The sequence below is a fragment of the Nycticebus coucang genome, chromosome 12, assembly GCF_027406575.1.
Source record: "Nycticebus coucang isolate mNycCou1 chromosome 12, mNycCou1.pri, whole genome shotgun sequence".
Taxonomy (NCBI): domain Eukaryota; kingdom Metazoa; phylum Chordata; class Mammalia; order Primates; family Lorisidae; genus Nycticebus; species Nycticebus coucang.
The window spans coordinates 83145415-83169440 of NC_069791.1; the positions used below are offsets into that span (position 1 = coordinate 83145415).

At 50.3% G+C, this 24026-nt stretch overlaps 1 protein-coding gene across 2 annotated transcripts; it reads left to right on the forward strand.

The window, feature by feature from the left end:
- Nucleotides 1-486: 486 nt before the first annotated feature.
- On the forward strand, nucleotides 487-6736 carry LAT (linker for activation of T cells). Of its 2 annotated transcripts, none has more exons than XM_053557037.1 (12): nucleotides 487-909; nucleotides 1040-1067; nucleotides 1169-1203; nucleotides 1461-1548; nucleotides 1692-1753; nucleotides 2390-2419; nucleotides 2506-2563; nucleotides 2637-2719; nucleotides 4670-4732; nucleotides 4920-4982; nucleotides 5079-5164; nucleotides 5345-6736. In XM_053557037.1, the coding sequence occupies exons 1-11, from the start codon at nucleotides 807-809 to the stop codon at nucleotides 5156-5158; spliced, it is 693 nt and encodes a 230-aa protein (XP_053413012.1). In that variant the 5' UTR covers nucleotides 487-806; the 3' UTR covers nucleotides 5159-5164; nucleotides 5345-6736. The 2 variants fall into 2 exon arrangements, with proteins under 2 accessions (XP_053413012.1, XP_053413011.1); XM_053557036.1 differs by having other exon boundaries at nucleotides 488-909; nucleotides 1689-1753.
- The last annotated feature ends 17290 nt before the right edge of the window (nucleotides 6737-24026 follow it).

Here is a 24026-nt window from a genome sequence, read left to right on the forward strand (position 1 = left end):
GTCTCCACCCCTAGGGTTCCTGGGGACTCTTGGGTCACTTCTGTGGGGCTTTGGGTGAGTCTCTGGCCTTCTGGGCTGGGCGATTGAAGAGTAGATTGCTGTCCTCTGAGTGAGCTGGCTCGGTGTGACCATGAGTCATGCCCATGCTTCCCTGGAACCTGGCCCTGTAGGCACACGGGTCTGGGGGTAGGCACAGCCCTCTGCACCTCAGAATTCCCGCTACCAGTGCCTCTGGCTTGCCACCTCCCTGGCCCACAGAGGTGGAGGCCACAGCTGCTGGCTGGCCTGCCAGGGTGTCTCCACTTCCTATTGCTTGAGTTGTCTCTTGTCCTGGAGGCCAGCAGACCTTCTTAAGAGCCTGGGGGTGGCTCCTTAGGCCTCCTGCCCCCTCCCCACTGGCTGGGTGGGGGTGGGAAGGGGCGGGCGCAGCCAGCTGAGGAGCCCGATGATTTCCTGCCCTCGCCCAGCTCACCACAGCTTCCTGCCACAGGCGGGCGGGTGTGGAGGGGAGGCGGGCGCCAGCAAGGGGCAGGTACGGCTGGGGTGTGGGGACCGTGTAGCGGGTGGCTTTAGTCCCGGGGCCTGGCCTGACTGCCCTGGAACCAAAGGTCTCCCAGAGCCAGCACTGACCCCCATTCAGCCCATCTAGGGAGGGGATCCAGGGACCCCAAGGAGGGGCTCCCCCGGCCCCTCAGTCTGCTGCCTTCCTGGCCCCTGGACCCTGCTGGGCCTAGTCCTCACTCTACTGTGGCTCTGTCCTGGAGGGGTTGTGGGGTACAGCCAGCCTGGTGCGAGGTCCCCTGCAGATGGAGGGGGCTGGCCTGGTCCCCTATGTGCTGGGCCTGCTGCTGCTGCCCTTCCTGGCTGTGCTGCTGCTGGCACTCTGTGTGCGCTGCCGTGAGCTGCCAGGTGAGTGGGGAGCTGGCGGTGCACCCAACACTGTCCCTGCCTGTCCTCTCAGGGATGCAGAGCCCCCTGGGGTCTAGCAGCCTCTCACCACAGTACCCCCTTCATGCCTCACCTGCCATCTCCTTCCCAGGCTCATATGACAGTGCCACCTCGGATAGGTGAGTTTGCCCTGCCCTCCTGTGGCTCCCTCTTAGCCCTGTGGTAGGGTGGGGTTGGGGCCTTTCTTGGCCCCATAACTAAGCAGTGTCTGTCCTGCCAGTTTGTACCCACGGAGCATCCTGATCAAACCGCCTCGTAAGTACATGGAAGGTCTCTCACTTTGGGTGCAGAGGAGAGGGTCCCCTGGTGTATGAGTGAGTGTGTACCTTTGTTTTACCCCCTTGGGGCTGTCCACATGGCCTTGACCTGAGCTGGGCTGGGAGCAGATGGGATCCTCCAGGTGTGTCCAGGGCACAGAGGCTTTCGGGCATTAGTCTGTTCTTTGAGGCCTTGTCCAGGACAGGAGCAGAATGCCTGGAGTCCTTCCTTCCAGCTTGGTTCTGTGTTCTCAGACACACTTGCTCCCTGGACACCTGCTACTTCCTACCCACCTGTTGCCTCCTACCCACCCCTGAGCCAGCCAGACCTGCTCCCCATCCCGTGAGTAGCCCCGGAACCCCTTTTCCTCCAGACCCCACTCTACCCCTCACCTTCTCCAGTTGGGGGCCTTGTTCCCTTTTGCAACTCCTCTTGTCCCTGGAGCCCCACCCCAGGCATGACCCCTAACCTTTGATTCCCAGAAGATCCCCACAGGCTCCTGGGGGCTCCCACCGGATGCCATCTTCCCGGCAGGATTCAGATAGTGGTGAGTGTCCATGTAAAGAGAGTCTCTGGGTGGTGCCTGTGGCTCAGTGGGTAGGGCGCCAGCCCCATATACCTAGGGTGGTGGGTACAAACCCGGCTCCAGCCAAATTGCAACAAGAATAGACAGGCATTGTGGCAGGCGCCTGTAGTCCCAGATACTCAGGAGGCTGAGGTAAGAGAATCACCTAAGCCCAGAAGTTGGAGGTTGCTGAGCTGTGTGACGCCACGGCACTCTACCAAGGGCGATAAAGTAAGAGTCTGTCTCTACCAAGAAAAAAGAGGATCTCTGCAGCTTGGCACTTGTAGCTCAATGGCTAGGGCACCGACCACATACACCAGAGCTGGTGGATTCGAACCCAGCCCAGGCCCGCCAAACAACAATGACAACTATACCATAAAATGGCCGGGTGTTGTGGCAGGTGCCTGTCGTCCCAACTACTTGGGAGGCTGAGGCAAGAAAATTGCTTAAGCTCAAGAATTTGAGGTTGCTGTGAGCTGAGATGCCACAGCACTCTATGGAGGACAAAATAGTGAGACTCTGTCTCAAAAAAACAAAGGGTCTCCAAGGGCTGGGGGCTGGGCAGAAAATGGGCCCTGCCTGAGCTGACTCAGTCTCCCTCTTGTTCTCTCCCTGAAGCCAACAGTGTGGCAAACTACGAGAATGAAGGTGCGTCCAGGATCCTGGGTGCCCAGGCAGGGTGGGGAGGCTGGGGCCTATCCCAGACTAGGTAACCCCTGTATTATTATCCCCAGAACCAACCTGTGAGGATGAAGATGAGAACGATGATGAGGATGACTACCTGGGCTACCTGTGAGTGGCCAGGTGGGTAGTGGGGGTGAGGCCCGCCAGGGTCCTCGCTCACCTACATGTTACTTCCTTTCAGGAAGGTGCTTCCCGACAGCACCTCAGCTGCCCTGTCAGCCCCGGTGCCCAGCAACCCTGGCCTCCGAGACAGTGCCTTCTCTGGTGAGTAAGGTATTTCTGGCCTCCCACTACCCTGTGTGGTGCGGGCTCCTCACTCTTTGCTCTCCTGTGATTTCATTGATGATTGCTACCCTCCTTTTTTCTTGGATCTCTCCTGCAGGAACTCCTATCCTTCAGATACTAGACTTCCTGCTCTCCTCCTCTGATTTTCTTACTTTTTCTCTCCTCTTTCCTATCTCTTTCTTTTCCTTTTACTGTCTAAGAGATTTCCTTGACTTGATTCTTCAGCCCTCTACTGAAATTTCATTTCTCCTATTAAAAAGCTCTTTCTTGGTCTTCAGATGTTCCTTTTTCATAGTCTCCTGTTCTTGTTTCATGGAGATGGTATCATCTTGTAAATCTCTAAGAATATTAGAGTCTGTCTGTGTGTGTGTATAAGTTTTCTTCTGGTTCCTGTATTGTCTCAGTATCTTTTGAGCTACTTTTCTTCCTTCATCCTGTCTGGTTGCATCCTCTGGGCTTGCCTTGATGTCCTGGGAATTTCAATTTTTTGTTGTTGTCTCCTCTCTAAATATACTCTTCCTAGTCTATCAATTCCACACCCTCACTTCACTTGCCATCGAGATGCCAAATTTGCCACCTCTCTCTTGAGAGAGGCTGACTGTAGTGATAGTTCATTGAGGGTCTACTTACAGCTTCATTAAGAGTTTAATGTGTATTAATTTATTAAACCTCATGATTCCATGCCTGGTTTGAGCTCCAGACTACCTGGCCAAGTGCCTTTTTTCACACTTGGATTTATCCATTCATTCCTTCACTCACTTACCGGGTGCCTCTACTGGGCTGATACCAGGGACCTAACAGTTAATGAGGCTGGCTGTAGTGATAGTTCATTGAGGGCCCACTTCCTGCTTCACTAAGTGTTTTATGTGTATTAAACCTCATGGTTCCATGCTGGGCGCAGTGGCTCATGCCTGTAATCCTAGCACTCTGGGAGGCTGAGGTGGGTGGATTGCCTGAGCAAGAACAAGACCCCATCTCTAAAAATAACTGGACATTGTGGCAGGTGACTGTAGTCCTAGCTATTTGGGAAGCTGAGGCAAGAGAATTGCTTGAGCCCAAGAGTTTGATGTTGCTGTGATCTATGACACCATGGCACTCTACCAAGGGTGATCAAGTGAGACTCTGTCTCAAAAAACAAAACAAAACAAAAATATAGTTCCCAGGTGCTCTTGGGACTGCTGCTGCCCCTTCAAGGCTCAGTTGTCACCTCTGTGTGATGGCAGCATTTATTTAATAAACACTTGGTAGCACGTTTTAGACAACAGGCCCTGTTTTACTATTCACTGCTTTAATCGTCACAGCAATCCCATGAGGCAGGAATTGTTACTAGCCCTATTTTCCAGATGAGAAACCTGAGACCCAGAGAAGTTAGGTCACTTGTCTGAGGTTACATTGTTGGTTGATGCTGGAACTGGGACTGAACTGGGGCAGTCTAGCTCCAAAGCCCGCCTTGCCCCATCCTCATGGCAACATAGAAAAGAACCAAATAGGTGCTACAGAGCCTTGGCAGTGGCTAATGGGTAGAGGCAGGGGTCAGGGCAGGAAGCGCCTGCTGGGCCAAGCATGTCCTCTCCCTCCTGATGTGCCACCTAACTCCTGTGGCCCTGAGCTGCTCTCTGTCCCCACTCCCCTGCCTGGTGTCTTCTGACCCTCCTGCCCTCTCACAGTTCCATTCACTGTCATGAGCCCTGGTCAAGTGGGCTTCCTCTCTCTGAATACCCTTGTTCTTTCTAGCCGCCATTACTGACAGTCTGGAGTGCTCTCATCATGTCCTGTGGGGCTGATGAAGGGTGGCTGTGTTGGGAGCCTCTGGGTGTCTGCCCCTGGCGAGATCTGGACACCTGAGGTTGGGGGATCTTTGGGAATCTGTGGTAAAAGGTCTCTGGTACCAATGCTGGGGATCAGATGGGCTCTGTGGCTTTCCTGCAGTGGAGTCCAGCAAAGATTATGTGAACATCCCTGAGAGTGAGGAGAGTGCAGAAGCGTCTCTGGGTGAGTGACTGGTGCTCCCCATGCCTGTCCTGAACCTTCTGTGCTCCAGCCCACTCTCGGTGTGGTCTGGCCTCCCCCTGGAGCTGCCCACACCCCTTCCTCTCTGTCTGAGGGTCCTTCTGCCCGCTCTCCCTCAATGTGGCCTACCCTGTGCGTGTCCAGCCTTCTGTCTAACTCGTCTCCACAGATGGCAGCTTGGAGTACGTGAATGTGTCCCAAGAGCAGCAGCCAGTGGCCAGGACTGAGCCTGGTGTGTGCATGGGAGGGAGGGGGCAGAAGCTGGGGGAGCTGCTTTGGGTTAGGAGGAATGGCTGTAGCTATTAACGGAAAACCCTTCCCCTTGCAGCCACCCTGAGCTCCCAGGAGGTGGAGGATGAAGAGGAAGAAGGAGCTCCAGATTACGAGAATCTGCAAGAGCTTAACTGAGGCCTGGTGAGAGGCCCTCCTGCCCTAGCCCTCCCCCTGGCCTGCAGGCCCTTGTCCCTCCCTTGAGGACACCCTCTATGACCCGTCCTCCACCTCAGGCCTGTCCCTGACCCTGGGCACCCTGCTAACGCCCGCCAACCTGACCCCAGTACCTCTCTCTCCCTCCTCTGCCCTGATGTGTTTCAGTATGAGGCCATGTCTGTCTTGGAAACAGCCTTGCCTGGGAGGGTTGAGCTGGACAGCTGGGAGTGGCTCTGGGGGCTCCACTCGGCAACCTGCCCTGGTTCCAGCATGACAACAGTCTGAGAATTTCCCCCCTAACTTATTGTCACTTTGGGGTGCAGTCTGTCCCCCCGACATTCTGCACCTTCTGACTCAGCCTGAGAATGAACTACACTGGCCCCATTCTGCTTGTAATAGAATAAAGGCCGGCTTGGTCTGTAGTGCTCTTGCCTTAGGGGAGGCCTGTGGGTCAGATTGGGCTTGACAGCCTGCATGTGTCTGTGTGTGTGTACGAATCTGACCCAGAGAGAGCCTAGATCTGTGTGTGTGTGTGTGTGTGTGTGTGTGTATGTGTGTGTGTGTGTATCTGTGGGTCTCCCATCCTCCACAGGGGCCCCATACTTCTGACAGCCCTGGCATGTGAGTGGCAGCAGATGGCGACAAGGATGCTTACCTGAGTGAGGCCTTCTGACGCAGGCTGGCACTGCTGGAGCTCTGAACGCATCATCCCAAGAGGCAGCCCCTGCGGGTAGGGTGGAGGTGGGGGCCTAGGTGGGGAGTGGGCATTGCCAGCAAGACCCTTCCCTGCTGGCCCTTAGTGTCTGCATCTTTAGATCAAGGTACTGATCTAACCTCAAAGGACTCTCTTTGTTCTTACCTTTTGTAGTTCTAAATAAAATAGAACTTAAACGTTGCCTAAGCAACTAAAATTAACATGCAGAACAGCACTTTCACACTTTGGTGTGTGGCGACTCACTGGCAGGTCTTGCTGTGATGCAGGTTCAGGGATGGGGCCTGAGACTTTGTGCTTCTAAGGAGTTCTCGTGTGGCTCTGATACTGCTGTCCCATGAACCTCACCCTGAGTAGCAGTGGTATGGTGGATACCTATTGTTTTGACTCGCTGGGGTCCATTTCCCCTTACTTTGGAAATTTCACCTCAGTTTTCCTCTGGGGTCCAATTCTTTCCCAGTCTCCCTTCATGTGATGTGGTGTTGGAGATTGTTGAACTGACACCCCCACCTCAGTAGGTGAGCATGTGACTCAGACCTGGACCTGGCCATTGTCCTCTTCCCTGGCCGTTGTGACTGGCCCAGGTGTGGGCATGTGGCCCCAGGTGGGCCGGGAGGGGCAGCCCGGGGATCTGGGCAGGAAGCATCAGGGAGGGAAGCCCTTTTTGTTCCCGGAAGTTTAATTATTAAGCTGGGAGGAGGAAGGCCTGGAAACACCCCTCAGAGAGCCTGCTTAAGGGTGAAGCCACCACGGAGGAGAGAATGGCCGAGAGGACAGGGCCAGATTCCTGATGGCATCATTAGGACTCATAGGTCTGATCACACCTGAAGTGAGATATCAGCCCTCTCCAGACTTCCCAGTTACTTGGGCCAATAAATTACAATTTTTTTCAACTAGGTTGACTTGGGGTTTCTGTCACTACAATCAAAGTGGTTCTGCTTGATACTCAAAGTTGTTGGCAGTTCCCTGTCGATGCTAAAGGTGTGAAGCACCTGGTGCTTGTTCTGCTTATTTTATGAATGATTGGGCCTCCCCTTGTCAGCCATTGCCACTATTCTGCTTAGTAGGTAGAGAGTCAAGGGACTACAGTGTGCTGTAAGGCATGGGGAGGACTCAGGTCACTCTGGGCCTGGCCTTGGTGGATGGGGATCTTCCATGAGGCACTCATTTGTATGTCTTGGACCTAGAGAGAGTCTGTGGCTTTGCTTCCATCAGTCGATGAACCACAGACAGAGCCGTCAATGCGATTGGATCTCTGGGGCTAGAACTAGGAGTTCTCAGCTCATTGGGGTGGTCAGTGGGGAGAATGGAAGATGGAAGCTGGGAAGTAGAAATAGGTGCAGAAACAGGCTCAGCAAGACAAAGTGACTTGCCCAAAGCTTAAGAAGTAAATCTGGGATTGGATTACATCTGTGGCTATTCGCCCCCAGGCTACTGGGGGTCACTGCTGCTGTGACCCAGGGCCTCTTTGTCCTGTTTTATTTTTTTGTGGTTTTTGGCTGGGGCTGTGTTTGAACCTGCCACCTCCAGCATATGGGGCTGGCGCCCTACTCCTTTGAGCCACAGGCACCACCCTGTCCTGTTTATTATACAAAGTGCTAGCTGCCTTGAACGGGGAGGCTCAGAAGAGGTCCAATTGGAAAAGATGGGCAGGGGGAGTCTTAGAGGCTGGACACCAACAGGTGGAGTTAAATTGTTTTATTTGGGGAAAATAGAAATGGGAAGGAACACCTTTGTGCTGGGCGGCACCTGTGGCTCAGTGAGTAGGGCGCCGGCCCTATATACCAAGTGTGGCGAGTTTGAACCTGGCCCCAGCCAAACTGCAACAAAAATTAGCCGGGCATTGTGGCGGGTGCCTGTAGTCCCAGCTACTCAGGAGGGTGGGGCAAGAGAATTGCCTAAGCCCAAAGAGCTGAAGGTTGCTGTAAGCCGTGACGCCACAGCACTCTACCAAGGGTGATAAAGTGAGACTCTGTCTCTAAAAAACAAAACAAAACAGTTTGCCAACGGTATGCTGGTGCAGCCAACCTAGCAACATCTAGTAAAGATGTGCGCATGCCCATTTAGCTAGCAAATGCCTGGGTTCAAGCCCTGACCAACTGTAGCACGCAAGCTCAGGGCAGCATTGTAGAAGCTACGGCTGGAAACAATTTAGACCACGCGTGGCCGGAGAATGGACACTGCAGCCAGACAGTGGGTGCTCACCACAGGCAGAACAAATGAACTGGAGCAAGGCCTAGCCACACAGTGGGTATCACTAACAGAAGGTGAGTGACACAGCAAAGCAAGTGATGTATATACAGTTAAAAGCATATACAAATGATGTTGATTGTTCAGAGATGTGCATTTATGTAAAAGTATCAAGATATGAGACATAGGAGTGAAGATACCAAACTCAGGACAGAGGTAACCCAGGGAGAAGTTCAAAGAGGGCTCTGTGAGATGAGCAATGTCTTACTCTTGAGCAGGAGAGAGAGGGACATAGCGTTTGACACATTATTCTTTTAGTATTTGCAGATCTGAATGGTTTCATAACAACTAAGAGAGATCAAAGCCTGAGGAGGGACTGGATGGGGGTGGAAGGGTGCGGCATAATCAGCTTTAGGAGACAGTGAACAGTAGGCCAAGAGTCTCTATCTGGTTTGTGCAGAGTAGATGAGTTGCACGCTGCTCTACTCCTTAAGAACAACATATGTAAGACCCTGGGGTGTGCTTGAGGAACTGAAAGAAATTACATGTTGTGGGATTGGAGAAGGCACGGAGAGGCAAGGGTGGATGGAGATAGGGGCTGAGCAAGCATAAAACCTTTATCCAGAGACCAACAAGCTGCCCCTGGAGGCTTTGGAGCAAAGAATCATGTGATCAGATTTGTGGGGTTTTTTTTGTTTTTTGAGATAGTCTCACTTGTCACCCTCTGTACAGTGCAGTGGCATCATGGTTCACGGCAACATCAAACTCTTGGGCTCAAGCGATTCTCTTGCTTCAGCCTCCAAAGTAGCTGGGACTACAGGTGCCCACCACAATGCCTGGCTATTTTTTAGAGATGGGTCTCACTCTTACTTGGGCTGGTCTCGAACCCGTGAGCTCAGGCAATCCACTTGCTTCAGTCTCGCAGAGTGCTAGGATTACAGGCATAAGCCACCACGCCAGAACCCAGATTTGTGTTTTAGAAAACATCTCTGGGGCGGTTCCTTTGGCTCAGTGAGTAGGGCACTGGTCCCATATACGAGGGTGGCAGGTTTGAACTTGGCCCCAGCTAAACTGCAACAAAAAAATAGCCGGGTGTTGTGGCAGGCGCCTGTAGTCTCAGCTACTTGGAAGGCTGAGGCAAGAGAATCGCCTAAGCCCGGGAGTTGGAGGTTGCTGTGAGCTGTGATGCCATTGCACTCTACCAAGGGCGACAAAGTGAGACTCTGTCTCTAAAAAAAAAAAAAGAAAGAAAGAAAACATCACTGGCTTGCCTAATGTGGAGGGTGGATTGTGAGGTCTGTTAGATCAGAAGTAGGGAGGCTGTGAAGCAGATCCAGGGAGAGGGCTGAGAGAATTAGGAGATATTTGAGAAGCGGAACCAAGAAACCATGATGTGCTGTGAAGCAGGGGAGGGCCCAGGATGACTAAGTCTTTGCCTTGGTGGATGAGGATGGGGACCTTCCCTGAGGCACTATCAGCTTCTCTTTTGTGTGTCTTGGACCTAGAGAGGAGATGTGGCTTTGCTTCCATCAGTCGCTGAACCGCAGGTGGAAGCTGGGAAACAGAAATAGATATTTCTTGAATTCTGGTGTTCTAGAAAAGGTAGATTTAGCGACAAGTGAGAGAGAACATTTTTCTGGAATTGCTTGAGGAGACATATGGATGCTTACAAAAATTATTGGGCAGCACCTGTGGCTCAGTCGGTAAGGCGCCAGCCCCATATACCGAGGCTGGCGGGTTCAAACCCGGCCCTGGCTGAACTGCAACCAAAAAATAGCCGGGCGTTGCGGCGGGCGCCTGTAGTCTCAGCTGCTTGGGAGGCTGAGGCAAGAGAATCGCTTAAGCCCAGGAGTTGGAGGTTGCTGTGAGCTGTGTGATGCCACGGCACTCTACCCAGGGCCATAGAGTGAAACTCTGTCTCTACAAAAAAAAAAAAAAAAAAATTATTAAGAGATACCAGCTCTCTGAATTTGGGTTCTCCCAGAAGCAGGCCTTGAGATGAGGATTCTAGTGATAGTAGTTTATTTGGGAGGTATGCCCAGAACACACTAGCTGGGAAGCAGGGAAGTGAGATAGGAAGGAGAAGGCAGCCTGGTCCTACTGTCGGCACCTGGAACTCAGGCCTGGGAGGGGACACATGTAGCCAGGGTGGGGTCAACCTGCCTGATGGAGGGAGCTGGGATATTTACACACCCCATCCCAGAAGTCACTACTTGAGGGCTGCTCCTGCAGGGTGAATTCTCCAGAATTTCTGACATACTACACAGATGGGCATAGTGGGCTCTGGTGGCCAGCAGCTAGGGCAGGCTGGAGGGAACTGAAATGGTGAGGGGACAGGCCTGTGGACAAGGCACCCACAGTGACTGCTGCAGTACTCAGGCTCTTGGTGATGGTGAGTGCCATTTCCCGCCAAATGTGTGGCACCTGAGTCCTGTGAGAATCTTCATTTTCTTTTTTGAGACAGTCTCACTTTGTGTAGAGAGCTGTGGCATCATAGCTCACAGCAACCTCAAACTCTTGGGCTCAAGCAATTCTCTTGCCTCAGCCTCTCGAGTAGCTGGGACTAAAGGCGCCCGCCACAACGCCCAGCTATTTTTAGAGACGAGGGCTTGCTCTCGCTTAGAGTCTCAAACTCGTGAGCTCAGGCCATCCACCCACCCCAGCCTCCCAGAGTGCTGGGATTACAGGCATGAGCCATCCGGCCCAGCTTCTGTGAGAAGCTTCTTAAAGAAAGGTTTCTGCAGTGGGCAGAGTCTGGGGAAACCAGCATACTCTACAATACCCCTTGCAGAGTCAGAACGCACAACAATAAGGTAGCAGCTCTGAAAAATCAGTGATGAATGTCTTTATTTCTCTTTGCCTAACGTGGTATTTCCCAAACTTAAAAAAAATGTTATTATTAACATTTTGCAGACCCCTTTAGACATCTAGAGAGGACGTCTTTTGTTTTTGCCCTCCCAGCATCCATTCCTATGACTATATCTGGATTTCCTTCTGGAACTGTTTAGGTGGCTTAGGTGGAACTGGCTTCTCAGACCTGCTTGTAACCTGGGATGAGCCAATCATTATAGCCAATCCTGTGGCCTCTATCATTGGTTGATACAGGGGCACATGACCCCAACCAGACCAATCAGATATGTTCCTAAGGCTTTTGGTGGAAAGACCACCTTCTTCCTAACCCGGAAGAGAGAGTTCTTTTTCCTCTGGGGTTGCCAAGCTGGGAGGACAGAGGGGTGGAGCTTTTTAGGCTTCTTTCTGGAGAGAGCCTCCTGAGAGGGAAGGCACTGCAGAAGACAGCAGCGTCAGAAATAGAAAATTGAGTACGGGTGGCAGGTCTCGCCTGGGATCCAGTGTGCCTGCAGCCATGACTCCTAGATGAGACAATCAAATACCCCTTCCTCTCCTTAGGCCACTTGGAGCCCATTTCTGCCATTTGCAGATAAATATTCCTAAATAACAACCATGACTACTACGGTTCTGTGGTTTCCACTAAATCACAATCAGGCCATCCTGGGCTAATGATGTAATCCCTGGTGGCCAATCTAAGAAACTTCCAGACTGAGTTATTTCCTCCTGCACCGCTTCTAACTGCCCTTGAGGAGTACCTGGACAACATTTCTCTCCATGTTTCACTGCCCCAGCCTGATTCACCTTATAGCAGGCGATCTCTCTCTCATGCACTTGTACCCACACATTTCCTCAATGCCCCCAGGAAGATCTCTGGGCTTCCCTTACTCTTGTTTTACATATTTGGTTTTATTAGTGTCAGATGTGTCAAATAATTCCAAAAGAGGACCACGCACGTCCTACTTATATTCAAGGGCACTGGAATGTAAGTCAGGGGACTTAAGTGTTAGTCCCAACTCAGCTGCTAGATCTCTGGTGGGACTTTGTGGACCTTTGAGGATGTTGGACTTAAGTTCTAAAACCTTCTCATTCTGGGGTCCCTAGAATGAGACCCTTGGGGTCCCTAGCCCCAAAAGGTGTCCCTAAAAGTAAAAGAATAGGTTCCCTACTCTGAGTTAATGCGCACCCTTCTTTGGCTTGATCTAGCTTCAGCAAGGTTCCTGTCGTTTGCAAATGAAAGTGCCCTGACTCATCTAGACAGGATGCTGTGGGAGCATCAGCCTTCACCAACAAGTTCCCGTCGTCAGGCGCCTACCATCTGCCATGCACAGTGCCGCCCGCTGTACATACACTTGGTCCTTACTGTGACCTTTGGGAGGGTTCTTCTTGTTATCATCCTTTCACAAATGAGGGGACTGAGGCTCAGAGAATGCAGGTGGCCTGCTCAAGCAGGGCACTGGCTCCTCCTCCTGGAGCAGTCCAAGATAAGCTCTGTTCAAAGTCCCTCTTCTGGGGATCATCATGTCCCTCCTCAGGGCCCTCTCTCCATATCTGTCCCTGAGCATGGTGGGCAGGAGAGGCCACTCAGAGCACACCTCCCTCTCCCTGGACTTCTCACGGAGGCTGCTGGGGCACCAGGGCTGGGCCTAAGCTGAGGACACAGTGAGGTGGACCCTTGGAGCACCTATGCCCTTGAGGGGGCAGGAAGGATCCCCAGAGCCTTGAGAAAGAGATGTCTTGAGGTGTCTGGCCTCCTCCCCCTGGGAGCCCTCCTGCCTGCATGGCTGGGGGCTCTGTCCCTGTCTGCTTTCCTCCTTGTGCACCTGGTGGGCCTCTGAGCATTTGTTACCCTTTTCTACCTGGCTCTTGGGTTCATCAAATTTCTTTCTGTTTCTGGGTCCCCCTACACCTCATACCCCAGGCCCCCCTCTTCCCTTCCCACTTGTAGCTTTCATATTTGCCTGGTTGTCACACAGGGTTGACCTCTGTGTGTCCCAGGGGTCACTCCTCCCCTTTCTGGCTCTTTCTCTCTCTCCATCTCTGGTCTGTTTTTGTCTCTGTTTCTCTCTCTTCCTTGGCCTGTCTGCCTCTCTGTATTTCTCACTCTGTCTTAGGAGTGCTCCCTCCCCATCTGTCTCTGTGACTCTGCCTGTCCCTCTTTCTCTTGTCTCTCTGTGGCTCTCTGTGATCTCTCTGTCTCCCTCCTCCTCTCCCTGCCCCTCCCTCCCCACATCCTGAGTTGTCTTTGGGGAACCGGAAATTTGGGGGATCAGAGAGATACTGGGAGGCTGAGCTGCTGCTGCCTAGAGATAATGCCTGGGTGGGTGGGGGTTGTGGGGGCGGGAACCCAGAATCTGCATCTCTCTCCTGGCCCTGGTCCACAAAGAGACAGACAGAGGGGTTCTGTCACCTCTGTAGGCCTCAGTTCTATCCTCCAGTGAACTGGGCCTAATGAACCTGCCTCCCTCAGGGGCTGAGGGTCTTGGTGTGAAAATCAAATCAAGTAGCTTGAGCAGAGTAGGGACTTGGGTGAGTGAAGGACAGGAGGGATGGTGTCCTTCAAGGGTGTCTGAGGTTCTAGCAGGGGCTGTCGAGAGGTTAAGGGGAGGCTCTGGCCTGGCATCTGAGCCTCTCCTTTTCTCCCTGTGCCTCTGTTGTTCCATCCGTACTGTGGTAGGCTTATTCTTTTAGCAGACCTTAGCAGCTCTTACTCTGTGATGGACCCGTTCTAATGTTCACTGCTTTAATCATCACAATAGCCCTATGAGATGGATGCTGTTATTAACTCTATTTTACAGATGGGGAAACTGAAGCACAGAGAGGTTGAGTGGCCCACCCAAGGTCACACAGCAAGGATCCCTCAACATGACAGGACACTGAATGAGTTAGGCTGGTTTATGCCAAAGTCAGGGCTGGCCATATACATGTCCATTTTAAACAAAGGCAGTGTTGGGGGAGTGCCTGTGGTTCAATGAGTAGGGTGCCGGCCCCATATATGAGAGTGGGAGGTTCGAACCTGGCCCCGGCCAAACTGCAACAAAAAGTAGCTGGGCATTATGGTGGGCACCTGTAGTCCCAGCTACTTGGGAGGCTGAGGCAAGAGAATCACCTAAGCCCAAGAGCTGGAGGTTGCTGCGAGCTGTGATGCCACGGTACTCTACCAAGGGCGACAAAGTGAGACTCTGTCTCTAAAAAAATAAATAAAATAAAATAAAAATAAACAGACACAGTGTTAATTCCTCTTAAATCCTGTGTAGAGAGAGTTACTTCCTTCTCAATTTGGATTATGGTTGCAGAGAAAGTCTCTTTGGGATGCAGCTATTTAACACTCTTACACACGTGCTAATCTCCCTTCCAGGCAGAGGGAGGAAGTTCAGTGCACTGAGCAGGCAGCTCTATGGAATTTAATCATTTGTTTTGATTTTTCTGGGATTTGCTTTTTAGGTTTCTTTTTTTTTTTTTTTTTGTAGAGACAGAGTCTCACTTTATGGCCCTCGGTAGAGTGCCGTGGCATCACACAGCTCACAGCAACCTCCAACTCCTGGGCTTAGGCAATTCTCCTGCCTCAGCCTCCCGAGTAGCTGGGACTACAGGTGCCTGCCACAACGCCCGGCTATTTTTTTGTTGCAGTTTGGCCGGGGCTGGGTTTGAACCCGCCACCCTCAGCATATGGGGCCAGCGCCCTGCTCACTGAGCCACAGGCGCCACCCAGGTTTCTTTTTATTTAGGGCAAGAAAACACTAGTTTTCCATTTAGGGGTGTGACATGTAGTTGCCTTTGAAGTGAATTTAAGTTTTAAAAGGAAGTCATTTAAAAAGAAAGAAAACTAATAAGAAAATTGGGTATGGGGAATTGGGTAAATATTGTGAATGTGGATTCAGAAGAATTGCATTTTTATGGCAGGACGGAGCGCAGTGGCTGATGCCTGTAATCTTAGCCACTCTGGGAGGCTGAGGAATGAGGATCACTTGTGCTCAGGAGTTTGAGACCAGCCTGAGCAAGAATGAGACCCGGTCTCTACTAAAAATAGAAAAATTAGCCGGGCACAGTGGTGTGCGCCTGTAGTCCTAACTGCTGTACTTCACCTAGGGCAACACAGCAGGCTCTGTCTCAAAAATAAACAGGCTGGGCACAGTGGCTCATGCCTATAATCCTAGCACTCTGAGAGGCTGAGGCAGGTGGATTGCCTGAGCTCACAAGTTTGAGACCAGACAGAACAAAAGCAAGACCTCATCTCTACTAAAAACAGAAAAACTGAGGCAAGAGGATCACTTGAGCCCAAGAGTTGGAGGTTGCTGTGAACTATGACACCACAGCACTCTACTCAGGGTGACAGCTTGAGACCGTCTCAAAACAAAAACAAAAACAAAAAACAAGGGTGGCACCTGTGGCTCAAAGGAGTAGGGCGCCAGCCCCATATGCTGGAGGTGGCGGGTTCAAACCCAGCCCTGGCCAAAAACTACAAAACAAACAAATAAAAAATAATTGCATTTTAGGAAACCCAGAGCCAGGCGAAGACTGAGAGCCCTTTTCTAGCTCTACTATGTCCTAATTCCAGCCTGGCAGAGTCCAGGATCACCTGCCTGAGGCCACATGGCTCATCAGTGGCAGAGCTGGGATCCTAGCAGCCTTTGCAGGTGCTGCAGGCATGATTGTGAAGATGTTGGAGGCTGGGAGACCCTTCAGGTCCTCTAGAGTCTCTAGTAGTAAGCAACAGAAACCATCTGGAGAGGTTTGATGCCAAAGAGATTGCCTGGAAGGGTAGCCAGGCACAGAGGATCATGGGAGAGGGTTAGCAGTTCAGGAAAACCAGAAGGAAGCAGCCCTGCCCAGATACCTCCATCCGGCCCATCAGGCCACAGGCTTTTCCTTTAGCTGTCCCTCCCTCTTTGGTTACCACTGTGCCCTAGGCCCACCCAGGCTCCACACCCACACCCAGGCTACCTGGGATCAGGAATGAGGTGAAGGTATGGAGGGGTAGGGTGGGGGGCTTCCCATAAGGGAATTGGGGCCAAGGTCCCTTCAATGCCCCACAGTTAGGGCATCTCCTACGTAAGTAAGGGGTATGGGCTCGGCGCCTGTGGCTCAAGCGGCTAAGGTGCCAGCCACATATATCTGAGCTGGCGGGTTCAAAACCAGCCTGAGTCCGCCAAACAACAATGACAGCTGCAACCAAAAAATAGTCGGGCGCCTGTAGTCCCAGTTACTTGGGAGGCAGAGGCAAGAGAATCGCTTGAGTCTAGGAGTTGGAGGTTGCTGTGAGCTGTGATGCCACAGCACTCCACCCAGGATGACAGCTTGAGGCTCTGTCTCAAGAAAAAAAAAAAAAAAGGAGTATGGAACCCTCCTTCTCTCATACCTTTCTACCCCCACTCCAGGCCCAAGTCCTGCTCTGCCCCCCACCCCTTGCCTGGAGCCCTCTCCTCACTCTGGGCCTCAGTACACCTATCTGTGGGGGTCATGGGAGTCAATCATAGCAGTAGTTTGTTGGCGGCGCCTGTGGCTCAGTGGGTAGGGTGCTGGCCCCATATACCGAGGGTGGTGGGTTAGAACCCGGCCCTGGCCAAACTGCAACAAAAAATAGCTGGGCATTGTGGCAGGTGCCTGCAGTCCCAGCTACCCTGTTTCCCCAAAAATAAGACAGTGTCTTATTTTAAGGTGTGCTCCCAAAGATGCACTAGGTCTTATTTTCAGGGGACATCTTATCTTTCCTGTAAGTAGGTCTTATTTTCGGAGGATGTCTTATTTTCGAGGAAACAGGGTACTCAGGAGGCTGAGGCAAGAGAATCACCTAAGCCCAGGAGTTAGAGGAAGTTGCCCAAGGGCAATAGAGTGAGACTCTGTATCTAAAATCAATAAATAAATAAATAAATAAATAAAAATAAAATAAGAGCAGTGGTTTGTAAATAACTCTGAGGCGCTAATGCAGGAATTCAGCAGACACGGGCTGCATCAAGGCAAAGGTGAGGCCTTAAGGGGTTTCTGTTGATCTAGCCTTTCTCTAGGACAAGGCAATTTGTTGTTATGCTTTATTTATTTTATCATAAAAGATCAATGACACATTTGAACTCACAAAAAAAGCTCATGCTGATAAAGATGGGTTCCCCCCGCCCCATTCATGTGGGGCTGTTGGCAGTGTTCCAACCATCCGACTCCCACTTGCTCCCTGACTCAGCCCCGTGGGCCCCTCTTCCCTCTACCCTTAACTCACCGGACTCCTTTCTGCCTCTGGGCGTTTGCACTGGCTCTTCCCACTGCCTGGAGCTCAGCTCCCATGTGCTCACATGTTCTCTTCCTTCTGTCATTTGGATCCCAACTAATTTCCCCTCCTTGGAGGGCCCTCACTGTCCACTCCATGTGACTTTCTGCCCCTCGGGCCCCCCTGCATTTCATCACCCTGTTGAATTGGCTTTGTAATGCTGATCTTTTTTTTTGGGAAAGCTCCTCAAGCTGTCACCCTGGGTAGAGTGCCCTGGCATCACAGCTCACAGCAACCTCAAACTCCTGGGCTCAAGCGATTCTCCTGCCTCTGCTTCCCAAGTAGCTGGGACTACAGGCGCCTGCCACAATGCCCTGCTATTTTTTTGGTTACAGCTGTCATTGTTGTTTGGCGGGCCCAGGCTGGATTCGAACCACCTGCCAGCTCGGGTGTATGTGGCTGGCGCCTTAGCTGCTTGAGCCACAGGCGCTGAGTCTGATCTTTTTATGCATGTATTGTTTCTTGTCTGTCCCTCTATAGACTGTGAGCTCCTTGTCCGTCTTTGTCACTCCAGGGCCCAGTACAGAGGTTGGCATAGAGTAGGTGCTCAGCAAATATAGATGAGTGAATGAATTTAAAAAATTGCTAAGGCAGGCCCGTAAGTCCCTAAATAACAAGTTCCCCCAGATCCTCCCAGCCCTACCATGTCCTAAGTGCCCAGCCTTGGGGAAAGCACTATCTAAAGGAGAATTGCAAACTGGTGGCCTGCTGAAGTGTTTAATACTTTTGAACATTGTGGTAAAAAAAACAAAAAATCCATACAACGTGAAACTTACCATCTTAACCATTTTAAGTGTACAGTTCAATAGCATTGAGTATATTCACATGGTTGTACAGATCTCCAAGACTTTTTCAGCTTGCAAAACTAAAACTCTGTACCAATTAAACAACTCCCCAACCCCTGATAACCACTACTCTACTTTCTGTTTCTTGTTCTATGTGGCTGGCTTATTTCATTGTTTTCATTTGGTATAATGTCCTCAGGGCTCATGTCTTTGTGGTAGCATATAACAGGATTTCCTTCACTTTTAGGGCTATGTTTGGGTTTGACTGTCCCCTCCAAAACTCATGTTGAAATTTAGCCAGGTGAGGTGGCTTGTAACTTGTTACATTTTTTGGTAACCCTAGCAATTTGGGAGGCTGAGGTGGGAGGATCACTTGAGGTCAGGAGTTTGAAGTTACAGAGAGCTATAATGACACCTACTTTAGCACAGGCAATAGACTGAGATCCTGACTCAAAAAAACAAAACAAAACAAAACACAAAAGACATTTCATTACCATTGTTAAGGTCTTAAGAGGTAGGACAACTAAGGGAGCATTAAGTGATTAGGCCATAAATAGATTAATGTCATTATTTTGGGAGTGAGTTCATTATCCTAAGACTGGGTCCGTAGAAAAATTAACTTGGTAATCTTTTTTTTTTTGTAGAGACAGGGTCTTACTTTATGGCCCTTGGTAGGGTGCCGTGGCCTCACACAGCTCGCAGCAACCTCCAACTCCTGGACTTAAGCGATTCTCTTGCCTCAGCCTCCTGAGTAGCTGGGACTACAGGCGCCCGCCACAACGCCGGCTATTTTTTGGTTGCAGTTTGGCCAGGGCTGGGTTTGAACCCATCACCCTCGGTATATGGGGCCGGCGCCCTACTCACTGAGCCACAGGCGCCGCCCTAATTTGGTAATCTTAGTACTCTGGGAGACTGAGGCTGGTCAGTTACTTGAGCTCAGGACTTTGGGGCCAGCCTGAGCAAGAGTGAGACCCCTTCTCTAAAAATAGCTGGGCATTGTGGCAGGTGTTTATAGCTACTTGGGAGGCTGAAGTAAGAGATCACTTGAGCCTGAGAGTTTGAGGTTGCTGTGAGCTATGATGCTACAGCACTCTACTGAGGGTGACAAAGTGAGACCCTGTCTCAAATAATAATAATAGTAATAATTTGGCCCTCTCATGCTCTCTTTCCTTTGAGTTCTTTCTTGCCCTTCCATCTTTTGCTATGAGGTGAAGTAGCAAGAAGGCCCTAGTCAAATGCAGATCCCTTGACCTTGAACTTCTCAGCTTCCAGAAGTATAAGAAATACATTTCTGGGCTGCGCCTGTGGCTCAGTCGGTAGGGCGCTGGCCCCATATACCGAGGGTGGCGGGTTCAAACCCAGCCCCGGCCAAACTGCAACCAAAAAATAGCCGGGCGTTGTGGTGGGCGCCTGTGGTCCCAGCTACTCGGGAGGCTGAGGCAAGAGAATCGCTTAAGCCCAGGAGTTGGAGGTTGCTGTGAGCTGTGTGAGGCCACGGCACTCTACCGAGGGCCATAAAGTGAGACTCTGTCTCTACAAAAAAAAAAAAAAAAAAAGAAATACATTTCTTTTCCTTATTAATTACCCAGTTGGTGGCAATCTGTTATAGCAGCACAAAACGGACTAAGGCATATGGATATAGCATATTTTGTTTATCCATTCATCCATCAGTGGAGAGTTGGGTTGCTTCCACCTCTTAGCTATTGTGAGTAATGCTGCTATGAACTTGGGCGTGGAGATAACTCTTTGAGATCTAGCTTTTAAACCTTTAGGATATAAAGACTGGGAGATGGTGACTAATACCTATAATCCTAGCACTCTGGGAGGCCCAGGAGGGTGGATTGCTTGAGTTCAGGAGTTCAAGACCAGCCTGGGCAAGAGCGAGACCCCTTCTCTACTAAAAATAGACTGACACCCCTTGCATCATGTGAGAACACAGCTAAAGGCACTATGACCCAGGAAATGAGCCACCACTAGATACTGAACTTGCTGCACTTTGATCTTGGATTAGGTCCTAGTCTCCGGAACAATGAGCATTAACTTATAAATACATAGAATCTAATACTGCAGGAGTGATCCGATGAGTATAGAGATAATCTATTTGGATTGGTCCAGGAAAGATAATTAAATACTGTGTTTTCCTGTATTTGTTCCAGATATTATTTCTGTAAGCTTTCAAAGTATTGTTTTGTTGGGGCGGTGCCTGTGGCTCAAGGAGTAGGGCACCAGCCCCATATACGGGAGGTGGTGGGTTCAAACCTGGCCCTGGCCAAAATCTGCAAAAAAAGTATTGTTTTGTGAAGACTCACATTCCAATACCACACCGCATCATTTCATGAATATTTATTCAGATTTTGTTTTCCCCAAGAGACCACATCTTTCTGATCTTTATGTCTGTGCCGTCCACTAATATAAACTAATGCATATCTGAACTCTGCTGTGTGGTGAGATAGCACCTTTCTGTCCTTGTAAAGATAAATTATTGATATGCAAAGTTTGAAGGTTGCTGAGAAGGGAGTGGCTGAATGTCAAAAGGAATTCAAGAAGAATACAAACTATCATGTGTCTACCAGGGAATTTTTCTGAATGGACTGATTTTTCTATTAATAAGTTTTTTTTGTGTGTGTGTGTTTTTGGCTGAGGCTGGGTTTGAACCCACCACCTCCAGCATATGAGACTGGCGCCCTATCACTTTGAGCCACAGGCGCCTGGACTGATTTTTCTAGCCAAAATCCATGTGCAAAGCAGGATAAACAAGGCTTCTGAAACAGTTTATACTGCATGCATTGCAGGAGTTGAGGCCAGCAGGCTACTGCCTGCACTGAGCTAAGTCTGTGAGGACAAGGGATTAGAGCGCTGCCTGGAGGAGGCAGTGACATCTCCACTGCTGCTACTGGTTGGGAACCCTGGGGGTATTCACTGCATGAGTGAATATAAAGAAATATGATGCCATAGAACATTCTGGAATAAACCACTCAAATGAGGAAAAAAAGAAAGAAAAGAAAGACTGAGACCCAATTTCTACATAGAAAAACTAGCCAGGTGTTGTGGGCTGAGGCAAGAGGAGAGGATTGCTTGGGCCCAGGAATCTGAGGTCCCTGTGAGCTATGATGCCACAGCACTCTACCTAGGGTGACAGCATAAGACTCACAGGTTCAAGACCAGCCTAAGCCACAGTGAGACCCCCCTCCCCACCCCGTCTCTAAAAAAGAAAAAAAAAATAGCTGAGCGTGTTGTTGCTGGTGCCTGTAATCACAGCTACTTGGGAGGCTGAGGCAAGAGAATAGCTTAAGCCCAAGAGTTTGAGGTTGCTGTGAGCTATGACGCCATAGCACCCTACTGAGGGCAACAAAGTGAGACTCTGTCTCCAAAAAATACAATATTATTTTTAATAGATAAATCATAACTGTATACATTTATGGGTTGTGGGATTCAATGGGAAGTTTTCATATAGAATTAAATTTGGGCAGTGCCAGTGGCTCAGTGAGTAGAGAGCCGGCCCCATATACCAAGGGTGGCGGGTTCAAACCTGGCCCCAGCCAAACTACAACAAAAAATAGCCGGGTGTTGTGGTGGGTACCTGTAGTCCCAGCTACTTGAGAGGCTGAGGCAAGAGAATCATCTAAGCCCAAGAGCTGGAGGTTGCTGTGAGCTATGACGCCACAGCATTCTACCGAGGGCGACAAAGTGAGACTCTGTCTCTTAAAAGTTCCCCTTTCTCTCCTCTACAGACTTCGTTTCCACATTTAAAAAAATTGTTGTAATATGTTGATTTTGTTAGAATAAATCACTCCACTACTATACCCCAGAAAATTGTCACAATGCACATATAAATCTGCAGTGGACACTCCGTGAATGGTGAGCCTTCAGATGTGGTGGCTTCCCTATCCAGGTAGATGGGCCAGTTTCACAGGGTAGCCAGGACCCAGGTCCCTCCCACTCTCTGCTCCACCATCCCTAGTGAATCACATGTCTGTGTGATTCTGATAGATAGCTGCATGCAGCATCAGAACCCATGGCTATTCTCCTAGACAGCCTGAGTAAACACACACAAAAAAGAACCCAGGGCTCACGCTCCTGCCAGTGTTCTGACAGGAAGAAGGAGAAGGGGAGGGGCAAATCAGTCCTCTTCCACCAATCAGAAGCCCCCAGTGGAGAAAATTTATGAATCTCCTCCCCGGGAGATTATAGTTTAGATTTCACTGGTCACTCCTAACTGTAAGAGAGACTAGGAATTGTATTCTTTTACCTGAGCACATTGCAACCTCAAACACAAGAGTTTTGTACATAACTCCCCACCCTTGCCAACATTAAGTGCGCAGGTGATTTCTGCAAAGAAATTCCAGTTCCCCCTTCTCCCCAACACTTGAACAATGTAGCAACACTTGACCTGTATTCCCACATGGCAACTACTGGCCAGTGCTGAGTAGCGCCTGCCCCATTTTATTTCATTTTAAAAGTTTTAAAATTAAATTTTGGGCGGCGCCTGTGGCTCAGTCGGTAAGGCGCCAGCCCCATATACCGAGGGTGACGGGTTCAAACCCGGCCCCGGCCAAACTGCAACCAAAAAATAGCCGGACGTTGTGGCGGGCGCCTGTAGTCCCAGCTACTCGGGAGGCTGAGGCAAGAGAATCGCTTAAGCCCATGAGTTGGAGGTTGCTGTGAGCTGTGTGAGGCCACGGCACTCTACCGAGGGCCATAAAAGTGAGACCCTGTCTCTACAAAAAAAAAAAAGTTTTAAAATTAAATTTTAATAAGGTGTTTTGAAAAAACAGGCAGTGAATTCCTAAGGTTCAGAATTCCAAAGGTGAGTTTGTCTGTAATTTCAGCAACTCACAAGGCTGAAGTGGGAGGATTGCTTGAGTCCAGGAGTTCCAGACCAGCCTGGGCAGCACAGAGAGAACTTGTCTTTAAAAAAAAAATTTTTTTTTTTTTAGAGACAGAGTCTCACTTTATTGCTCTCTGTAGAGTGCAGTGAAATCACAGCTCACAGCTACCTCCAGCTCCTGGGTTTAGGCGATTACTCTTGCCTCAGCCTCCCGGGTAGCTGGGACTACAGGTGCTTGTCACAATGCCTGGCTATTTTTTGTTGTAGTTTGGCTGGGGTCAGGTTTGAACCCGCCACCCTCGGTATATGGGGCCAGTGCCCTACTCACTGAGCCACAGGTGCCGCCCCCCCCACCAAATTTTTTTAATTGGCCAGTTGTAATGGAATGCACCTATAGTCCTAACTACTCAGGAGGGAGGATCACTTGAGCCCAGGAGTCTGAGGCTGCAGTGAATTATGATGGCACCATTGCACTTCAGACTAGGTGACAGAGGGAGACTCCATCTCTAAAAAACAAAACCACACAAAAATTCCGAAGGTACTAAAGGTTATACATGGAAATATCTCCCACCCCATCCTCAGCCTCAGAGTTCCTGTCCCAAGGTAGGGTCATTATTGGTTACCTGAAGATTTTCCATGTCTCTGGTAAGCAAATACATGTCTATGCACATTCTCCCCCCACCCCTTTTTTTTAAGAGACAGTCTCACTTTGTTGCCCATGGTAGAGTGCCGTGGCATCACAAGTCACAGCAACCTCTCAGCTCTTGGGCTAAGGCGATTCTCTTGCCTCAGCCTCCCAAGTAGCTGGGACTACAGGCACCTGCCACAATGCCCAGCTATTGTTGCAGTTTGGCTGGGGCTGGGCTTGAACCCGCCACCCTTGGTATATGGGGCCGAAACCCTACTCACTGAGCCACAGGTGCCGCCCTTCCCCCCCTCCTTTTTTACATGAGTGGTACAATTGTATGTGCTCTTTGTATCTTGCTTTTTTCACATAAAGCTATATCTTGGAGATTGGTATCATCACCCCAAAGCCTTGAGCATCGTTTTTTTTTTTTTTTTTTGGAGTCAGAGCCTCAAGCTGTCACCCTGGGTAGAGTGCTGTAGCATCACAGCTCACAGCAACCTCTAACTCCTGGGCTCAAGCGATTGTCCTTCCTCCACCTCCCAAGTAGCTGGGACTATAGGTGCCTGCCACAATGCCTGGCTATTTTTTTGTTGCAGTT